Raw genomic sequence first — 20,124 nt, 5'->3', positions numbered from 1 at the left:
TTCTTCATCTGTAAAACAGAATAAAAGCAGATGTATGTGTATCATTCCCTTTTCTGTTTCTCAGAGGCCTGTGTGGTGGTTGTCATCTCAGTGTTGTCATCTCATTGTTGAGAAATTTAGTCCCCAGCACGGCACAATCAAAAACCAAGAAAGCAGAATAGAAAACCCTGCCTGCAGAGTGCTCCACTCACTGTGTGTTGGATTAAGGAGTTGGGGTGGTCACAGAGTAGTCTATGTCTTTACTAACTATCCTCTTGCACTTCCAACTCGCTTTGTGTTGTTCATTGGTCAGGTTACCCCTTGTGATGGAATGGAATGGAATTGTTCACTGCCTTTCAGATGGTATCACTTTGGTCGCCTTGGGAATCATCTCTGTTTTGAGGGTCTTAAAATTATTTTTAATTGGGGCTGGGGATATGGCCTAGTGGCAAGAGTGCCTGCCTCATATACATGAGGCCCTGGGTTCGATTCCCCAGCACCACATATACAGAAAATGGCCAGAAGTGGTGCTGTGGCTCAAGTGGCAGAGTGCTAGCCTTGAGCAAAAAAAGAAGCCAGGGCCTGAGTCCAAGCCCCAGGACTGGCCAAAAAAAAAAATAAATTATTTTTAATTTGTAAGGATTTGTTGATCTGAAGGTGCAGTTAGGTTATTAACTTTGTTCTTTAATCCCCCCAAATGTTGTCTTACTATGTGCATGGTGTTGGGCTTCCTAGATGACTCCTCCACTCACAGCCTGCTCTTTTGAAATGAAGGTTACAATAGCAAAGATGAATGACACAAGTTCATTTAACTTCAAAGATTGCTGACATTAAAGGGAATGATCTTTATACTAAGACACTGATTTTTATGTTAGACTTGTGTGATGAAAAAAGAGTGTTAATGAACGGTTGCTGCCTTCTACAGATAACCAGGTTTCACTGAAGTCTTTCATTAGAAAAGTCAAGCTACAGATTCTTGATTAGTGGAGCTATTCTAATCAGAAAACGAAGCTAGGGATTTTCAGAAGAAGACAGATAATGTTCAGACATGAAAAGATTCTCGTTGTCCTTAGTACAGAGAAAGGCAGATTAAAGCCAAACTAAGATCCTGTTGTGTTCTGTTCACACAACACAGAGAAAAAGCTAAAGCCAGACAAGACCCAAGTGTTGATAAGATGATGTCAAGAACCCTTCAATAATTTAGAATAATTCAGTGAATATCTGGTGAAGAGAGATAGTCACATCTTGTGACCCAGAGAATTCCTGTATTTGTACACTTGGGAGAAATCTTCCAAGTATATGTAGTGTGGCTGGGGGGGAGGGGTGTGTGTGCTGGAGACAGACCCCAGGGCTCTGTGTGTGTTAGGTGGTAAGAATTCTTCTAAGTAGGGCTGGGAATATGGCCTAGTGGCAAGAGTGCTTGCCTCCCACACATGAAGCTCTCGGTTCAATTCTCCAGCACCACATATATGGAAAACGGCCAGAAGGGGCGCTGTGGCTCAGGTGGCAGAGTGCTAGCCTTGAGCGGGAAGAAGCCAGGGATGGTGCTCAGGCCCTGAGTCCAAGGCCCAGGACGGCAAAAAAAAAAAAAAAAAAAAAGAATTCTAAGTAAGCCACACTCCCTGTTCATCAAAAGACTTTTTTTTTTTTTAACATAGCATTGTTTACTATCCATCTTCAGGGAAATAAAATGTTTAATGTATTGAATTCTGTACATTGGTGGAAATTAATGAACATGATTGCTTTTGTGCAAGCACAATATGGAAAGGAAATTGGTACAGTGGATATATAACATATGAGTTTGAAACACATAAAATGTATGTATTTAAGAAATTTTGTGCATGTTGTAAGCTGAAGAAAGCACTAGAACTAGATAGAGCAGGCAATATCTGTAGAATTTCAACTGTACTTAGTAATACTTTGTAATTTGAGTGTTCATACATCTGTATGTATATACAGGTGTCCATTGCAATGTTTTTTCCCTCCTTAAATATTACTCAGCACAACTTGAAAAGTTAAAAAAAAAATGACAATTCACATTGGGAAACCTTTATGTTAGTGAAGTAGGATTGGATGGAGTTCATAGGTAGCCTTTTCATTTTGTTTTATATTTCAATCATTTTGTGTAATTATGTGATCAAATATAGAATTATTTTTTTAAAAACCCACATGGGCAGTTGTCGTTCTACTTTCTTGCAGTGCCAGTACACTCAGGTCCTTGTGTATGCTAGAATTAGAAATTCTGGGTAAGCTTGTTTGGTATGTTTTGTCTTCCTCTCTCGAAAGCAGCATTAGGAAAGAGCTTACTCTTTAAGAATCTAAACTAGGCTTTAAAACTTCCTTCATTGTAGAAACTCTAAACTGAGAAAGCAGAGAGATCACAGAATTACAACTTTTGGACAATTGTAAAATCCTTATATCATGACTTTTTTTTCTATTTCCCTAGTTTTTTGGATTTTCAAGTTTAAATTTGGTATTGAGCAATCACTAATACAACCACTCTAGGAAGTAGTCTGTCAGTGTCTTAGAAAATACAACCCTGCGATTGTACTTCTGGGTGTTTAGCTCAGAAAAACTAATAGCACATAAAAATCTGAACGTGGGTGTTTATAGCAGCTTTATTTTAAAAACCATAAACTAGAAGCAGATGTCCATCAGCGGGTGGGTAGTTGATACTTTGCTTTTTTGGGTTTTTTTAACTACAAAGTTCTGATATGTTTTAGCAGGATTTTAAGGGAAATTAGGGTTATGAAATTACAAAATTCTGGAAAACATGAGCAGTGCAAGGTGTGAGGGACATTGTGACTATCTATAAAAGACTAGCCTGAAAGAGCTGTGTGTGGATGGAACACTTCTATACTCTATAGTTACACAAATCTACGTGTAATGAAATGGCATGGTAACTATATATACACATACTTATGCCTGTGTGTAATGAAAGAAAGGTATATCCCATTGTTTGGATAAACTGGGGACAGGGAAAGTTCTTGAGTCCATGGACTGAGGTGTCGGTTTTAAGGTAATTATTCCTAAGAACAGGAATATTTATCCATTCCTTGTAAAGTTGAAGGCTTGAACTCAGGGCCTAGGCTGTGTTCCTGAGCTTTTTTTTTTTTTTTTTTTTTTTGGCCAGTCCTGGGCCTTGGACTCAGGGCCTGAGCACTGTCCCTGGCTTCTTCCCACTCAAGGCTAGCACTCTGCCACTTGAGCCACAGCGCCGCTTCTGGCCGTTTTCTGTATATGTGGTGCTGGGGAATCGAACCTAGGGCCTCGGGTATACCGAGGCAGGCACTCTTGCCACTAGGCTATATCCCCAGCCCCACCTGGGCTTTTTTTGGTGTTTCATTGGAGATAAGAGTCTCAGAGATTTTTCTTGCCTGGTCTGGATTCGAACCATGTTCCTCAGGTCTAAGCCTCCTGAGCAGCTAGGAGGACAGGCAGGAGCCAGCTGGAGGTGAGGCGTCAAGGGTGGTGGGCCCCTCCATATGCTGGAGACTTCTGGTTTCAGTCAGGTGGAAGCTGGGTCCCCCTGGGACAGCACAGCCTTCAGCAACCCTAGGTGGCCACGTCGGCAGCAGGCTGCCAGAGGTGTATCAGGTCTCTTTCACCTCCTAGGCCCTCTGCCATGACCGCCTGGCCCTGGCTTCTCCCGCTTCTCTGGGCTCTGCTACCTAGTGCTGGATTTAGGGTGATGGAGGGGAGTATGTTCCCACAGACTAGACTAGAACATACTAAAGCACTCTGCATTAGCCTGACCCCAAATTAGCCTTGTGCCTGTCCTATGTCACTGACCCAAGCTCCCACTGCTCAAGAGATCCCCGTGGGTCTCCTGTTGCTGTGTGGCTGTGGTGGCCACAGCCCTTGTGGGGAATTCTGAAATACTGGCTGCCTGCCATGGGAAAGCTGGGAGGGAGAGCTGGCCCAGGACCCTCCAAAATTAGATTAAAAAAGAATTTTTTTTTAAATTTGGTAAGTGGCTAGTCTCTTGAAACTTCAGAAGAGCTTTTCAGATGACTGAGAACAGCAGTTATTTGAATGCCAGAACACATACAGAGATAGAATCTACTTAAATTCATTTTGGGTCATAGCATAGGAAGCATTTCAAAGACATTACATCTTTAAAATTGCCCCCCCCCCTTTTTTTGCCAGTCCTGTGCATTGAACTCAGGGCCTGAGCACTGTTCCTGAGCTTCTTTTTGCTCAAGGCTAGCACTCTACCACTTGAGCCACAGTGCCACTTCTGGCCATTTTCTACATATGTGGTGGTGGGGAATCGAACCTAGGGCTTCATATATATGAGGCAAGCACTCTTGCCATTAGGCCATATTCCCAGCCCTTGTTTTTGTTTTTGAGGTATGATCTTGCTATGTAGCTGGCCCGGAACTTCCTATATAGCTTAGGCTGATCTAGAACTTGCCAACCTGGCATTCTTCTGCCTCAATTTCCCAAATTCCTGGTATTATAGGCATATATTGGGTAATTTTTTAAGCTTCCTCCCTCTCCTTTCTCTGTGTATATGTGGCAATGGGGAGTGAACCCACGTGTGTTTCTGTTTCATGTTTGAAACAGGGTCCTATTCCATTTGCCAGGCTGGACTCAAAAGCTTGATCTGCCTCGACCCCCTCTAGTGGCTGGGAATATTAGTGTGTACCACTACACCTGGCTTTTTAAACTCTTTTGAAGAAGAAAAGCTCACAAGTAAAACAAAAACTAGTGGTTAGAACCAACTTTGTAACACAGTGAGTTTGTATTCCTATCCTATTCATGATCTGTGTTGCCATACAGCCTGAGCTCCAGAGGTTGGGATGATCATGTTAAGAATGATTTAGGGGGGCTGGGAATGTGATTTAGTGGTAGAGTGCTTGCCTAGCATTCATGAAGCCCTGGGTTTGATTCCTCAGTACCACATACACAGAAAAGGCCGGAAGTGGTACTGTGGCTCAAGTGGTAGAGTGCTTTGCCAGCTTTGAGCAAAAGAAGCTCAGGGACAGTGCCCAGGCCCTGAGTTCAAGTCCCAGGAATGCTTTAAAAAGAATGATTTAGTGTAAGAAATGTGTCTGTTCACACATAAGCTTCTGTGTTTGGTCACTGTTGTGCTTACGGTCCCAGTAGGACTAAGTGACAATTACTGGTTTCTTGGGAGACCTTGTCCCATCACCAAGCTGGGTATACAGTTGTTTGTCAATACTCCAACAAGAATTTATGAGTATTAGGCATTTATAATGTGTGTGCTTGTGTGTGTATACATGTGTGTATGTATGTTGGTACTGGGGCTTGAACTCAAGGCCTGGGTTGCTCTACCACTTGAGGCACAGATCTGTGCCTGGCTTTTTGCTGGTTTATTGGAGATAAAGAGTCCTCATGGACTTCCCTGCCTGGGCTGGTTTTGTACAGTGATCCTTAGATCTCAGCCTCCTGAGTAGATAGGATGACAGGAGTGAGGATATTGGCACCCTGGCAAGGCATCTGTAAATGTTTGTGTGGAAATATTTTACACTTTGAAGCTAGGTCTCAGTATGTCTTGACCAGAATAATAAGATAGTGAATTGAGATCCTCTTCATAGATTGATGTCTAGTCCTGGAGTGCCCTGGATGTAGCTAGGTCTGCTGGTCAGTTGGATAAAAATAAAGAAGGGGCTGAGAATAGCTAAAAAAAAGAAGATGATGGTGTTCTGAGGGCACATGCCCCACTTCCCCTTTCTCTTTGGAAGTGGATGATAATGTGCCAAGCCTGACTCTAAATGGCCTGCTTGTCCCCCTGCTCAGGAGTAAGGTCCTTGAGAGAGGGGATGGTATGTTTGTTTATATCTTATCACTGTCCCTTGTCTGGTCACATGGCAATCTCTTCATGTGTGCCTATCAAATAAAAGGATGAACCTGGCAGCCTCCCAGCCAAACACTACTAGGTATTTTTTCAAGAGAAATGTCCGTATGACAATGCTCTGTGGCTTTCTGCTTTGTTGTTTTTAATTAAAGTGTGTTATGGAGCACCTGTGGTGGACACATCCTCAGCAGTCCCAGGCGATGAACTGACACTTGCAGTGCCAGACCCAAAGATGATACGTGAGAGTCCATCTCAAGGCTAAATTGAACTATGAAGTAGATTTGTGGTTGTCAGAGGCTGCCTGGGGGTGGGGGTTGACAACAGGGAGATAGGGAGGGACTATGGACCCAGGATGGCTATGCCTAAGCCTCTTTGTACTTCTGTCATGGTGAACTGCTGCTGAACTACTTTTTGCAGAACTTGGACCAATAAGTGACTGTATAAAGAACTCAGGTCCCTGGTGTGGTAGGTAGTTCATGACTATGATCCCAGCAGTCGGGGCAGGGGTGGGGTGGGCTGAGACTGGAAAATCACAAGTCTGAGACGAGAGTAGGCTACATCCTAGAACCTGTCCTCATGACACCCTGGCTCCCCAAACTAAACACTCAGGGGGAAAAACAAACCAGGGCAATAAACTGCAGTAAATCTTTATGTCTTTTATCTAGTAGGGTTACATTAGGATTATATGTGATATTGGCAGGGGTGAGGCCTTCCAGCGAGCATCAATGCATGCAGTACTTGAATGATCTGAAAAGTAATTTAGGGAACTTACAGGAGATATTTGTCATTTTTGAATCTTCCAGCTGAAGTTTTTTGTTTTTTGGTTTTGGTTTTTTTTTTTTTTTTTTTGGCCAGTCCTGGGGCTTGGACTCAGGGCCTGAGCACTGTCCCTGGCTTCTTTTTGCTCAAGGCTAGCACTCTGCCACTTGAGCCACAGTGCCGCTTCTGGCCGTTTTCTGTATATGTGGTGCTGGGGAATTGAACCCAGGGCCTCATGTATAGGAGGCGAGCACTCTTGCCTTGGCCATATCCCCAGCCCCCAGCTGAAGTTTTAATAGGAAGAGACAGTGTGAAAATGATGAAATTAGTATATTATAAAAAATATTTTACAACATATTTTTAGATGTAGGGAAATTAATTGTATGCATTTTATTTTTATTTCTTCATTTTTTGGGTGGTTGTGGGGCTTAAACTTAGGGCCTGAGTGCTGTCCTTGAGCTCTTTTGCTCAAGGCTGGTGCTCTACCACTTTGAGCCACAGCTCCACTTCCGCTGTTTGAGTGGTTCACTGGAGATAAACCTCAAGGGAACTTTTCTGCCCAGGCTGGCTTGGAACCAGGGTCCTCTGATCTCATCTTAGCCTCCAGAGTAGTTAGGATTAAGGCATGAGCTACCAGTAACCTGGCTAAATGTATGCATTTTAAAGCCACATGTCTAAGGGGTTAGTCATGGAGAACTTACCCAAAAAAAAAAAAAAACCAAACAACTTCAAGAGCTGATATATTTATTTTTGAATGTCATATCAAGTTTAGTAGTTTGTTTTTTACTTTAGCCTCACATGATGTGGTTAAAGTTTCTTGAGAAGTCTGTATTTTTTAAAGGATAAAAGTCATTTAGTCAAAGTCATCCAAGATCTAGAGAGCTCTGTTCCATTAATCGTTTTGGGTCTTTTGTGCCAGATGCTAGTGGTTTCTACTTAATGGCTTGTATATTTGTCTTATGTTAGCATTCCTCAGCCTTATGCAAAATACCCTGGGCTTTAAAAATCAATTTAAGAGAGCATCAAACCACTTTGCTAGCTGTGGCAGAAAAAGAACCAAGTTAGTGCAGATTTCAAAATATTTAAAATGCCAACTGGACTAAATTTAAACATTTATACTTTCTGGCTCGAGGTGAGACTCAGAAGACTGCCTTGTTCTCACTCAGATCTTTGGGGGAATTGGAGATGAGAAATGTGCATCACTGTGTGTGGTGACAGAGCAGATCTCCCATGGGTCTCCCAGGCCCCCTTTTCCTTTTGGAGAGGCTCCATGTTGACCCTTGTCCTAAGAGAGTGTGCTCATGGTGCAATGCGTGGTCCCAGCCCACCTAACGCTACTGCTTGTAGTAGGTGAGCATTTTCCATTTTGTGGATAGCATTATGAGACTGGACAGAAGCTTCAGATTTTTCCCTTAGGCTTGTAAAAGGAACCTGTGGGCTATTCTTAAAACATGGATTTTTAACTGTTCACCTAGCTATTCAGAAATACCTTGAGGGTGATGGTATTGTTTGTTTTTGAGGGAGCCAGAGCACCTAAACTGTCTGGGAATGTTCATTCTATTGTGGCTCTGGCTTTGCTGTCACCTTTCACTCAAGAGCACACAGGTCTGGAGAAATGGACCATGGTAGACCTGTCCTGATGCCTCCCCTGGGTCAGAAACACAAAAACGCACTCCAAAGAGGCAGTAGCACGGAGATATGTGGTATTGTTGACCTCTGTGTGTGGTGTAAGGTATATGTGCACTCGTGCGCTTATGTGTTTTATGCTAATCCTAGGGCTTGAACTCAGGGCTTGGGTGCTGTCCCTGAGCTTTTCTGCTCAAGGCTAGTACTCTGTCACTTGAGCCACAGCTCCAATTCCAGCTTTTTGGTGGTTAATTGGAAATAAGAGGGTCTTAGAGTTTCCTGCCAGGGCTAGCTATGAACTGTCACCCTTGGATCTCAGCTTTCTCTTTGGTAACTAGAATGACAGCCAGCCACTGGTGGCTCATACCTGTCCTCCTACCTACTCTAGAGGCTGAGATCTGAGGATCTCCATTCAAAGCCAACTCCGGGTGGAAAAATCGTTGTGATTCTTATCTCCAGTGAACCACCTGAAAACTAACTGGAAGCAGCACTGTGGCTCAAGTAGTATTGTGCTAGCCTTGAGCTGAAGAGCTCAGGGACAGCACCCATGCCCAGAGTTCAAGCCCCATAACTGAACACCGCCCCCCCCCCCCCCAAGAAAAAGGACAGGCTTGAGCCACTGGGACCCAGGTTCTGTGGACATTTTGTAGAAGAGAAAACAAACACACACAGAAACTGGATGGTAAAATAGCCAAGTTTTCACAGCTTAGCCACCGTTACAGGATTTGAACCCAGAACTCTGAAGCTCTAAGCCAAGCATACATGTTCTTTCCATGAGGCCATATACTGAAGGAAATTGCTCCTTGATGATGTTTTAGCCTGACTTGCTTTTCCTCTTCATTTGTGTGGTAATTTATGAAAGGATGCCGAGTTGGGAGGCAGTCTGCCTCATGTCTGGTTTGGATTTGTGTCCTCAGAGTGTGACTGATAACTGTTTGACTTTTTGAACTTTTTCCTACTTTCAAGTTTGCATAAGGCCTTAAAACAGCCAACCCCAACAAAGTTCAGCTTGTCACCACTGATTAACCCCCCTTACCCCCACCCTACCTTTACCCTTCCAGTTCATTTGCTCTGAGGATTTCTTAGTCTCCTTTCCCTTTTTGCTTTTTTTTTTTTTTGGAAGGCTGATAATAACTACTGCCTGGCTTTGCACTCTCCAACTCTGTTTTGGTTACTTTTGTCGGGCCCCACCCAAACTATTTACAGAACCGTTTCCTCTTGTTTCACCTTCACTGCATGAATCTGAATTCTCTTGGGCAGGCAGGATTTTGGCCTAGGCATCTATTCTGCATTCAAGTACCTCCAAGTACTGGAGAACATATATAATGATAGCCCCTGTGATGATGCTGAATTCATCAGATGGCCCAGGCCTCTTGGTTGGAGGGCAGTTTGATGTGATTTGATGGTTTGGGCAGTATCGATTTTCAAGTTATCAAGGGACCTTTAGGTGAGTTCGTGCCTAGGAAAAGATGGGTTCAGATGATGATGATCACATTATTCTCTCATTGTTAAGAGAGGAGCGTTTCCCTGTGAGATAATGAAGCCCTGCTTCTAGCTAGAGTATTGATAATAGAGACCCTAAAGCATGTTTTAAGAGATTTGTCCAAATACTCCTCTCTGCTTCACCCTTGTTTTGCCTTTATTTTGCCTTGCAACAACAACAAAAAAACCAAAACCCAAAACATATTTCTTCTGATCTTCCCATTTTCTGTACTTTCTGACCCTTGTTCTTTTATTGTATAGATGAGCTTTAGGAATAATTTTTTTTTTTTTTTTTTTTTTTTTTTTTTTTTTTTTTTTGGCCAGTCCTGGGGCTTGGACTCAGGGCCTGAGCACGGTCCCTGGCTTCTTCCCGCTCAAGGCTAGCACTCTGCCACCTGAGCCACAGCGCCACTTCTGGCCGTTTTCTGTATATGTGGTGCTGGGGAATCGAACCCAGGGCCTCATGTATACGAGGCAGGCACTCTTGCCGCTAGGCCATATCCCCAGCCCCTTTAGGAATAATTTTTAAAGGGCACCTCTCACCTCCACTTGCATTTCTTTATTCTCAAATGATTGACACATCTCTATTTTCCCTCCCTTCCTCCCTCCCTCCCTTCCTCCTTCCTTTTTGTCTTTCTTTGCCAGTTCTGAGGCTTGAACTCAGGGCCTGGGCACTGTCCCTGAGCTTCTTTTGCCCAAGACTAGCACTCTACCACTTGAGCCACAGTGCCACTTCTGGCTTTTTCTGTTGATGTGGTACTGAGGAATGGAACCCAGGGCTTCATGCATGTTGGACAGCACTCTACCATTAAGCCACCTTCCCAGCCCTCATTATCTTTTGTTAATCCTGTCTGAAGTAAACTTTGTCATAAATACAAACTCCACTTCTAGCCCTAGATTGTATTAAATTGTATTGATTGGTTGTGTTGTGAGGTGAGATTTAGGATTCATTTTGGTATCCTGTTTCTAGTTAGCTCAAGGGTAGTCAGTAAGAGAGACCAGTAAACTTTCTCTGGGGTAGGGAACTTTTTTTTTTCCCTGCCAAGGGCCATTTGAGTTTATAACATCATTCATGAGCCATACAAAATTATCAACTGGGCAGATGGTCATGGAAAGCTGACCAGTTACATGCCTGTCTCATGATGTACCAAATGATTTCTCAGGCCTTATGTAGTCCATAGGGCAGATGTTCCCTACTCCTATGAACTATTGAAGACCTCACGATCTCTACCTTCTTACCTACCTTTCCATGAGTGAAAAAGTTTTTTTTTTAATCAAACCAATTACATTCACTAAATGATATTTTAGTTTGACATTTTTATTAAGCAAGAGCCTATATTTGGATCCTAAATCAAAGGATGTGCTTTAAATTGTATGATTGCAGGCTGGGAATATGGCCTATGGCAAGAGTGCTTGCCTCATATACATGAAGCCCTGGATTCGATTCCCTAGCACCACATATATAAAAAATGGCCAGAAGTGGAACTGTGGCGCTGTGGCTCAAGTGGTAGAGTGCTAGCCTTGAGCAAAAAGAAGCCAGGGACAGTGCTCCAGCCCCAAGTCCAAGGCCCAGGACTGGCAAAAAAGAAAAAATAAATTGTATGGTTGTTTCTGCGTTAAACTTGGTACTCAGAAGGTGATGTTTGTTAGTCTGTATAATTCCATTACCATTTTCCCCCTTTACCATTTTTGGACATAAAAATAATGTAAAATCTCAGCCAGGCACCTGTGGCTCATGCCTGTAATCCTGGCCAGGAGACTGAGATAGGAGGATCGGGGTTCAAAGCCAGCCTGGGCAGGAAAGTCTATGAGAGGCTCATCTCCAGTGAAGCACCTTAAAAGCCAAAAGTAGAGCTGTGGCTCCAGTGGTAGAGTGCTAGCCTTGACCTCAAAACAAACCTCTGGGACAGCACCTAGGCCCTGAATTTAAGCTCCAGGACACCCCCCCCACACACATATAAATTAGTACACCCCCCATTTTTAGGTTTAGTTGATCCTTTGTGGTCTTAGTATTTCAAGCTTGTCTGTGATCTATACCTTGGCTGGTTGTAGCCTTAATAGCATCTCTTTTGGGGTGGTGGGTGGAGCAGTTGTGGGGCTTGAACTTCAAGCCTGAACACTGTCCTTCAACTTTTCTGCTCAAGGCTCTTGCTCTACCACTTTGAGTCATAGCACCACTTCCAGTTTTCTGGTTGTTAGTTGGAGATAAGAATCTTACAGAGTTTTCTGCCTGGAAGACTTAGAACTGCAATCCTTAGATCTCAGGCTCCAGAGTAGCTAGGATGACAGGTCACCAGGATGGGGTAGGATGAGCCACCAGCAGCTGACTTTGAGCAACTCTTATCTTCTTGCTTTTCACTCTTAGAATCAGGCCTTCCTCCATCCCAGGCACCACGTACTAGTTTGCTCTTGAGCAAATAGACCCTGCCAGACAACAACTCCACATAATGGGACTCCTTGTTGCTTGGAAGGTTAATATTGAACAGGAAAAGAAAGTGTTCTTCAACCAAATAAGAATTTTGGGTAATTACTACTTGATATTTATGTTACTTACTATATTTTCAGAACACCAGCTTTTATAATTACACTGTCAGATGTCAGCAGCTCCAGTTTAGCTTAGAGAAAGCAAGAAAAAAATAAACTAGTTTATTCACAGCTATCGTGTGAGATGCTAGAAGAAATAATAGAACTAATTGCATTTTGTAAAAGCTGCTGCTTTGAAGGACTTCTATGGAAAGAGATGGATTTATTGCATGTCAAATACATAAATATTAGTGGCTAGGAACCATAGCAGTAGCATTAAATGTCAGCATTCATTTGAACAGCAGCAGGAAGAATATCATTGCTTAGATTTTAATGTTTACATACTTTTTGTTTTATAAATCATTTAAAAACCTCCCTTTTTTGGTGGAAGGGGAATAGCCAACTCTGTATTATAAAAATGTGATACATTTCTTTTTTCTTTTTTGCCAGTCCTGGGGCTTGGGCCTCATGAGGGGCCTGAACACTGTCCCTGACTTCTTGCTCAGGGCACAGCTCCACTTCTGGCTTTTTCTGTGTATGTGGTGCTGAGGAATTGAACCCACGGCTTCATGCATGCTAGGCAAGCACTCTACCACTAAGCCACATTCCTAACCTCAGATGTGATACATCTCTATTCTTGCATAATGGACATCATCAGAAAGGCAAGATTGACTTTATCCTTAATTTCTAGAGAATAACTTGTAAAATGAAGAATACATAATAGAAGTACTTGGGTTTTTTTGTTTGTTTGGGTTTTTGTTGTTGTTAGTTTTGGGGCTTGAACTCAGGGCCTGGGCACTATCCTTGAGCTCTTTTGCTCAAGGCTAACAATCTACCATTATGAGCCACAACCCTACTTCAAAAAAGAAGTACTGGGGCTGGGAATATGGCCTAGTAACAAGAGTGCTTGCCTCATATACATGAAGCCCTGGGTTCCATTCCTCAGCACCACATATATAGAAAATGGCCAGAAGTGGCGCTGTGGCTCATGTGGTAGAGTGCTGGCCTTGAGCAAAAGGAAGCCAGAGACAGTGCTCAGGCCCTGAGTTTGAGCCCCAGGACTGGCAAAAAAAAAAAAAAAGAAGAAGAAGTACTTGGGTTTGCCACTTGTTTATAGTCGAGGCCTGGGGGATGGGAGGGATCGACAGAGACGAAGGGGTTCAGCATAAGCTACATGCATTTTTTTGAATAATCTCAGGAAGATGGTACTGGACTTGAGATTCTAAGTTCTTCTCCCTGGCTATTTAAGAACAATTGTGGCTAGCTATTGTCCTCAGATTGTAGACTTTTGAGGGACTATGGCCTTCTTAATTCCAAGGTCAGTTTAGAGGCTGGGACTTGACCTCCTGGTTGTTTAGACATCTGGATTCTAATTCAGCCATGGAAAGTAATACATATCTCAGTCATTTTCCTCATTTTTAGCCACATGGTTTTTTGGGGGGTGGGGGTTCTTTTTTATTAAATTTTATTGACAAGGTGTTGTGCAAAGGGGGTACAATTACATAAGGCAGTGAATACATTTCTTGTGATATCTTACACCTCATTTTTCTTTCCCTTCCCTAGATCAGGTAGGCATATTCACAATATCCAGTAGCCATATGTTTTTGAACTTTAATTTTCTATGTGACTATGACTAAAGGGGCCTTGTTTACCTCAGAAGGACTGGGATTAAGAAAAATTGAGGTAATTGTGACCTTAGGCACTGTCCTTTTTAGGTGTCAATATCTTCATTTAGCTCTGAAATGTATTGTAATGGAAAAAAGGGTCCTGCTTTGCCTTGGGCTTAGTAGCCTGGGTGGCTACTTTACCTTTGGTACTCTAGCCCTGGCACTGGCTTGGACCTTAGGTGAATTCTGTGAGGAACCCCTCTTCCTCCCCCCCCCCCCCAATTGACATGTGTTCTTCCTTGAATATTTTTGCTTTGAGAAACAAATACTTTTGACTGCTCAAAATGAAATAGTATTTTTTTAAGTCTTTTTTTCTCTGACTTTGGTTCTCTAACTAGTCCAATGTGTCTTTGATCTGTAGATATATGGAGTCTGGGAGTGATCCTTTTCATGTTGGTGTGTGGCCAGCCACCCTTCCAGGAGGCCAATGACAGTGAAACACTGACCATGATCATGGACTGCAAGTACACAGTGCCGTCCCATGTGTCCAAAGAATGTAAAGAGTAAGTAAAAGTAGCATGTGGGAATTAATTTGTGTTAAAGCCCAGAAGTTGTGAACTCCATGAACATACTAGGAGTGCTTAGTGTCTTCAGTGCATTTTAGTGTTTGAGTTTAATGCTTGTATTGATGTCAGAGTATTTAGATAGGGGGAGGGGATTAGCTGTAGAATTTAACTTGAATTTGAGTAGTAGAGTACAAATGGTATTCTCACAGATTACTTACATAATTCTGTTTCAAGGCATATTCCATCAGCCTCTTCCACCTCCAGAAGTGCTTGCAGGAGTGACCTTGTTCTGCATTAGCAGAAGGTGTTCTTCCTTCCTGATTGGGACCATCTGCACACCATTTTAGCGTGTACAGAGTGTTTCATGTGATTTTATTCACCCGTTCCTCCCCCCATTGGTAAAAAGAGCTGTTTGGTGTTTGTAACTTTAAGTTGCTGATTTGAAATTTTCAGTATTACACAGGACTGTTATGTGTGTCAGGGAAGGGGCATAAGAGAATCAAACCCTTGGAAGTTTAGATGCCATTGACTTTATGAGCAGTATTTATGATGAACCCAGCTTAAGACTAGAGCCACTAAAGGACCTTTCTGTAGAATTTTTTCCCCCTGAAGTTTTAAGTTTGTCCTATCCGCTGGTAAGCAAGAAATCTGATAGCTTGAGGACTTTTTACTTCTAATGGAGCCCTTGCTTAGGTGACTGGTAAAGAACCTAGGTGGTGAGCTTTCTGGATCCAGTTAGTGGTAATGGAGGCGAGGCAGTGGTAGAAAGTACTTTCTAAGTACCTCACTGTGGAGATGAAGTGCATTCACATAGGTAACACTTGTTAGCCCAGCCTATAGCAAATAGGAAGATCTCTGTGAATACTGATAAGTATTGATGCCTTTTATGCTCATGGTAACAGGAAGCTGTCTGGAATACATTGAGTAAACATTAGATCTTTGTAATTCAAGGATTACCTTCTCTGCCCCTACTGAAAAAACAAGAGGGATTAACTTCTTATATTTTAAGCTCTGTAGGATCTCTGGGGAACAGTGCCTTTTGGTGCAGTATCACTAGGCTGTGTGGGCTTTATAAGTCCTTTTTGAAGAACTACCTTTTACTTTTATTCACGAATATACTTTTTGTCCTTTTTTATTTGGGGGGGGGGGGTCAAGGGAGAGGCTGGTCCTGGGGCTTGAACTCAGGGCCTAGGCACTGTCCCTGAGCCTCTTTTTGCTCAAGGCTAGCTCTACCGCTTGAGCCACAGCGCCACTTCCAGCCTTTTCTGAGTAGTTTATTGGAGATGAGAGTTTTCAGCTCAGGTTGGCTTCGAACTATGATCCTCTTATCTCAGCCTCCTGAGTAGTTAAGATGACAGGTGTGAGCCACCGGCACCTGGCTTGTTCAATTATTTTTTTTTCTCTTTTCACTGTTACCTCCTACCTACTCCCACAGACTAAATCTTTTCTTTTTATTACCTTGGTTACTCAGCCTACAAAATTTTATTTATTAGAATATCTAATATAACAAGATTATTTAAGGCTATATTCCTTCAAGTACTAGCTTAGCTTCATCACACCATTTTCTTATTTATATTCTGCTTGGTATTCAGCTCTAAATATTTTCTGCTTTCTATTGATTTGATACAGCTGTTTATAGGGCTGTTTTAAGTTTGCATATACATAGCATTTGTCTAGTTAGTATTTTATTTATTTGTTACTTGTTTTTGAGTGTAGTCTGAAAATACAGACTTGGGTGTATTTTGTAAATACAGGCTTTGTCTCAGTGTTTGAATTTCACTCTATCATTTTCCTTTGAGGTTGTTGATTTTTCTTTTTAAAAAAAAAAAATTTCCCAAGTCCTAGGGCTTGAACTCAGGACTTGAGCACTGCCCCTGGCTTCTTTTTGCTCAAGGTTAGCACTCTACCACTTGAGCCACTGCGCCGCTTCTGGCTTTTTCTATATATGTGGTGCTGAGGAATCGAACCCAGGGCTTCATGTATGCAAGACAAGCATTCCACCACTAGGCCATATTCCCAGCCCCGGTTGTTGATTTTTCTTCATACTCACCTTTGACTTTTTCTTCTCAATTGTCTGGAAAGTTATAGTCTATTATGGTAGTGATTTTCCTTCCTACTTGTTTGTATACGTGGTGTGAAAGCTACAATTAGTCCTTATCATTGTTGCCTTCTAAAACAACTCCTCAGAACATTTTGATTACCATCTAATATTTTAGCAATTTTCTTCATTCCATAAACTAGATAATCTGTTGTCCAAAATTACCCACATATTTAACAGAATCTCGCTTACCCCTTCTAGATAAAATCACATGCTTTGGCCAAAAATTATATCCTTCAGAATTTCTTTTGGCCATCTGTTGGCCATTTCTTAGATTTTATTGAAAAATGTCTACTTGTGGGCTGGGGATATAGCCTAGTGGCAAGAGTGCCTGCCTCGGATACACGAGGCCCTAGGTTCGATTCCCCAGCACCACATATACAGAAAACGGCCAGAAGCGGCGCTGTGGCTCAAGTGGCAGAGTGCTGGCCTTGAGCGAGAAGAAGCCAGGGACAGTGCTCAGGCCCTGAGTCCAAGGCCCAGGACTGGCCAAAAAAAAGAAAAATGTCTACTTGTAACATGCTCTCATTGTATGTTGGCAGTTTTCTCTCAGTTCATTGAGGATGTTCCTCCATGGTTTCCCAACATCGTTGTTGCTTTTGGGATGTCAGCTACCCATCTCACTGTCAGCCTAGTCAGCCTCTGTTCTCTCAGGCTGCTTCCTTCTTTATACTGGGATTACATAGGTAAAACTTCCTGGTTCATGATCTCCCCCATTGCCTCTGTTCTCCTTTCCATCCAGACCTATGGTGTATATGTTTCATTTTGTTCTCCTTATCTTTGAATCTCTTAGACTTTCTATCTTGGATAGGGTATTTTCTAGATAGAAGGTTATTTCCTTTCAATTCGTTGTCTATGCCAAACATAAAAAACTCGCAACATTTTTGTTTTTTTTTTCTCTTTTAGTTATAAATGATTGGTTGTCACTTTTAGAAGCCACATTTAATTTCTTTTTTTTTTTTTGCCAGTCCTGGGCCTTGGACTCAGGGCCTGAGCACTGTCCCTGGCTTCTTTTTGCTCAAGGCTAGCACTCTGCCACTTGAGTCACAGCGCCACTTCTGGCCATTTTCTGTATATGTGGTGCTGGGGAATCGAACCCAGGGCTTCATGTATATGAGGCAAGCGCTCTTGCCACTAGGCTATATCCCCAGCCCCCACATTTAATTTCTTGTATTCAAGACTTTGTTTTATAATTTTGTTCCTGATTCTGTTTTCAAGTTTTAAATCTTTTTCTTTTTTTCTTTTTTTTTTTTTTTTGGCAAGTCCTGGACCTTGAGCTGGCCTAGGCACTGTCCCTGAGCTGCTTTTGCTCAAGGTTAGTGTTCTACTACTTGAGCCACAGCGCCACTTCCAGCCTTTTCTGTTTGTGTGGTGCTGAGGAGTCGAACCCAGGGCTTCATGCATGCTAGGCAAGCACTCTACCTACCACTGAGCCACATTCCCAGCCCCCCCCACCTTTTTTTTAATGTCTGAAAATTTCAGCATTTGAACTATTTGCATTCTAATTTGACTATATGTTTTGTAAGGCTTACTATTGGCGTCTTTGTAGCTTTTGTGTGTTTTTTCTTTGATTGCTGATACTATTTGCAATCCTACTCAGAGAATTCTTTGAGGCCTGGTTTTGCTCTTCAGGAAAAGATTTGTGTTTCTTTCTCTACTCATCACTAAGGGGCGGGGCACTTCCAGCCAGAACCAGTTGAACTGCTCTGTGTCCACCACCTACCACTCAGTCACGTTCCTCTGCTGCAGTTCTTGGCAGGAACTCCCCTGCCCCTCTTCCCAGCCAGTGTAGAGGTGGGCCCACTTTCAGCCTCTTCTGAGCAGTGGATTTCCTTCTCATTCCTCACTCACTCTCACCCTGACCTGGAGTCATCACCACTTAGGGGTCCCATTCTAGGGCCCACCACAGTAGGCCCCCACCTTATTGTGTTACACACACACACACACACACACACACACACACACACGCACGCACACATGCACACCCCTGTGTGGCCATAGTGGTTACCACCCAGGGTCCTGCTTCTACTCTCTTAATACTTGCTCCATGAGTCTTATCTCTTTCCAACATGGTACCTCTAGGTAAAACATGCAATCCCATGTAATCCTAAACATGCATGGTATTTTTTTTCTCACGGGGAAGGTGGTTTATTCTTCCTGATGCAGAAGCTGGCTCTCAAACAGCCTAGTTCATACAATTGGCCACTACCAATGTTAGATCTGCTTCTCCTGGGTCACCAACTCAGGGACAGATGTTGTCACCGATAGTTTGTCCTACGTGACAGGGAGCCATGTTCATGTGCTTGGCTCAGAAGTATAGCTGCAGCTTTATGAACTTTTGACTTTATAAACCTAGTCTTGCAGAATTTTTATTCCCTCATCATTCCCCCACTGCTGGCAAACCTACTTAAGTCGATGTTCATATGCAGGAACCAATTTTTGTGAATGAAAGGACCTATCTTCCTTTCCAGCCTGATCACCCGGATGCTCCAGAGAGATCCCAAGAGGAGGGCCTCTCTGGAAGAGATTGAAAACCATCCCTGGCTTCAGGGGGTGGACCCTTCGCCAGCCACCAAGTACAACATCCCTCTGGTGTCCTACAAAAACCTCTCGGAGGAAGAGCACAACAGCATCATCCAGCGCATGGTGCTCGGGGACATAGCCGACCGGGATGCCATCGTGGAGTACGTACAGGGCCTCAGATTCAGGATTTGGACCCCAAATCTTCTTCAGAACCTGGGCACACTGTAGCACCCCTGGCCTAGTGCCTAGCATGGAGCTATTTTAGTTGTGGTTTAGTTCTGATGAATCAGTCAGCCCTTGCTAGGAGGGAATGGGCTGGAATGGGTTCACACCTGCTCTGTTCTGTAGCTGTGCCCTCAGCTTTCTGGTCTCTACTGCTCTGTGTGGTGAGCAGGGAGATGAGGCTGGACCAAGAACCAGAGGCCTTTTAAGTCAGGCTAGGTTTTTCCTGTGCAGTGTCACCAGCCCACCACTGTGCAATTCCAATTAGTACTGTCAGTGGCTGAGTAGCTGCCGGCGTGACCCACACCACTCACACAGCCAAAAAATTAGTGCAGTTCTAAAGAAGCCAGTTTTTAGGAACTTGAGCAGCTTGAAATCAGTGGCATACATAGATTTGAACTTGGAGTCTTACATTGGCTGGACAGGTGCTCTAGCATTGGAGCCATGTCCCCAAGCCCCTTTTTAGTTGTTTTTGAGTTAGGGTTTTGTGTTTTTAAGCACAGTCGTCCTTATACCTGCATAACTAGGGTGACAGGTGTACACTACAATGCCTGGCTTTTTTATGTTGTTTTTGTTCTTTTGAGATGGGTTCAGACCGGCTTCAAACGATGACCCTCCAAATCTCCTGAGAAGCTGTGATTATAGATGTGAGCTATCATGCCAGGCTTATAATTTGTATAAAGGGTCTAGACTAAAAATATTAAGTATGTCCATAAAGGAAAAGCTAAGGTTATTTAAATGTTTTGAGTGACACAGGTGGCTGTGAAGAAAAGAGGATAGATTCTGGGGGGCAGAGAACGAGGTTTTCATGGAGGAGACACTCAGGTCTTGGCCAGGAGGAGGGACTGAACTAGGGGAAGAGAAGGGTGCACACGCACACTCAGTGGGGGGTTCCTGTCCCTTGGAAGGGCAGTG

At 43.1% G+C, this 20,124-nt stretch overlaps 1 protein-coding gene across 3 annotated transcripts in view; it reads left to right on the top strand.

The window, feature by feature from the left end:
• Snrk (SNF related kinase) overlaps window positions 1-20,124 on the top strand; it is a 55,376-nt gene that overhangs the window by 19,773 nt on the left and 15,479 nt on the right. For all 3 annotated transcript variants that reach the window (XR_007209230.1, XM_048334708.1, XM_048334709.1), the window contains exons 4-5: window positions 14,222-14,363; window positions 18,936-19,148. Coding sequence is in view for 2 of the 3 variants with exons in the window: in XM_048334708.1 (XP_048190665.1) it covers window positions 14,222-14,363; window positions 18,936-19,148 (355 nt within the window). In the remaining variant the exon portion in view is untranslated. The remainder of the gene's footprint in view (window positions 1-14,221; window positions 14,364-18,935; window positions 19,149-20,124) is intronic.

This window comes from Perognathus longimembris, chromosome 26, assembly GCF_023159225.1.
Source record: "Perognathus longimembris pacificus isolate PPM17 chromosome 26, ASM2315922v1, whole genome shotgun sequence".
In the NCBI taxonomy this organism is placed as follows: domain Eukaryota; kingdom Metazoa; phylum Chordata; class Mammalia; order Rodentia; family Heteromyidae; genus Perognathus; species Perognathus longimembris.
The sequence above is the reverse complement of the archived record's forward strand: the minus strand, read 5'-3'. Positions and strand labels throughout refer to the sequence as shown.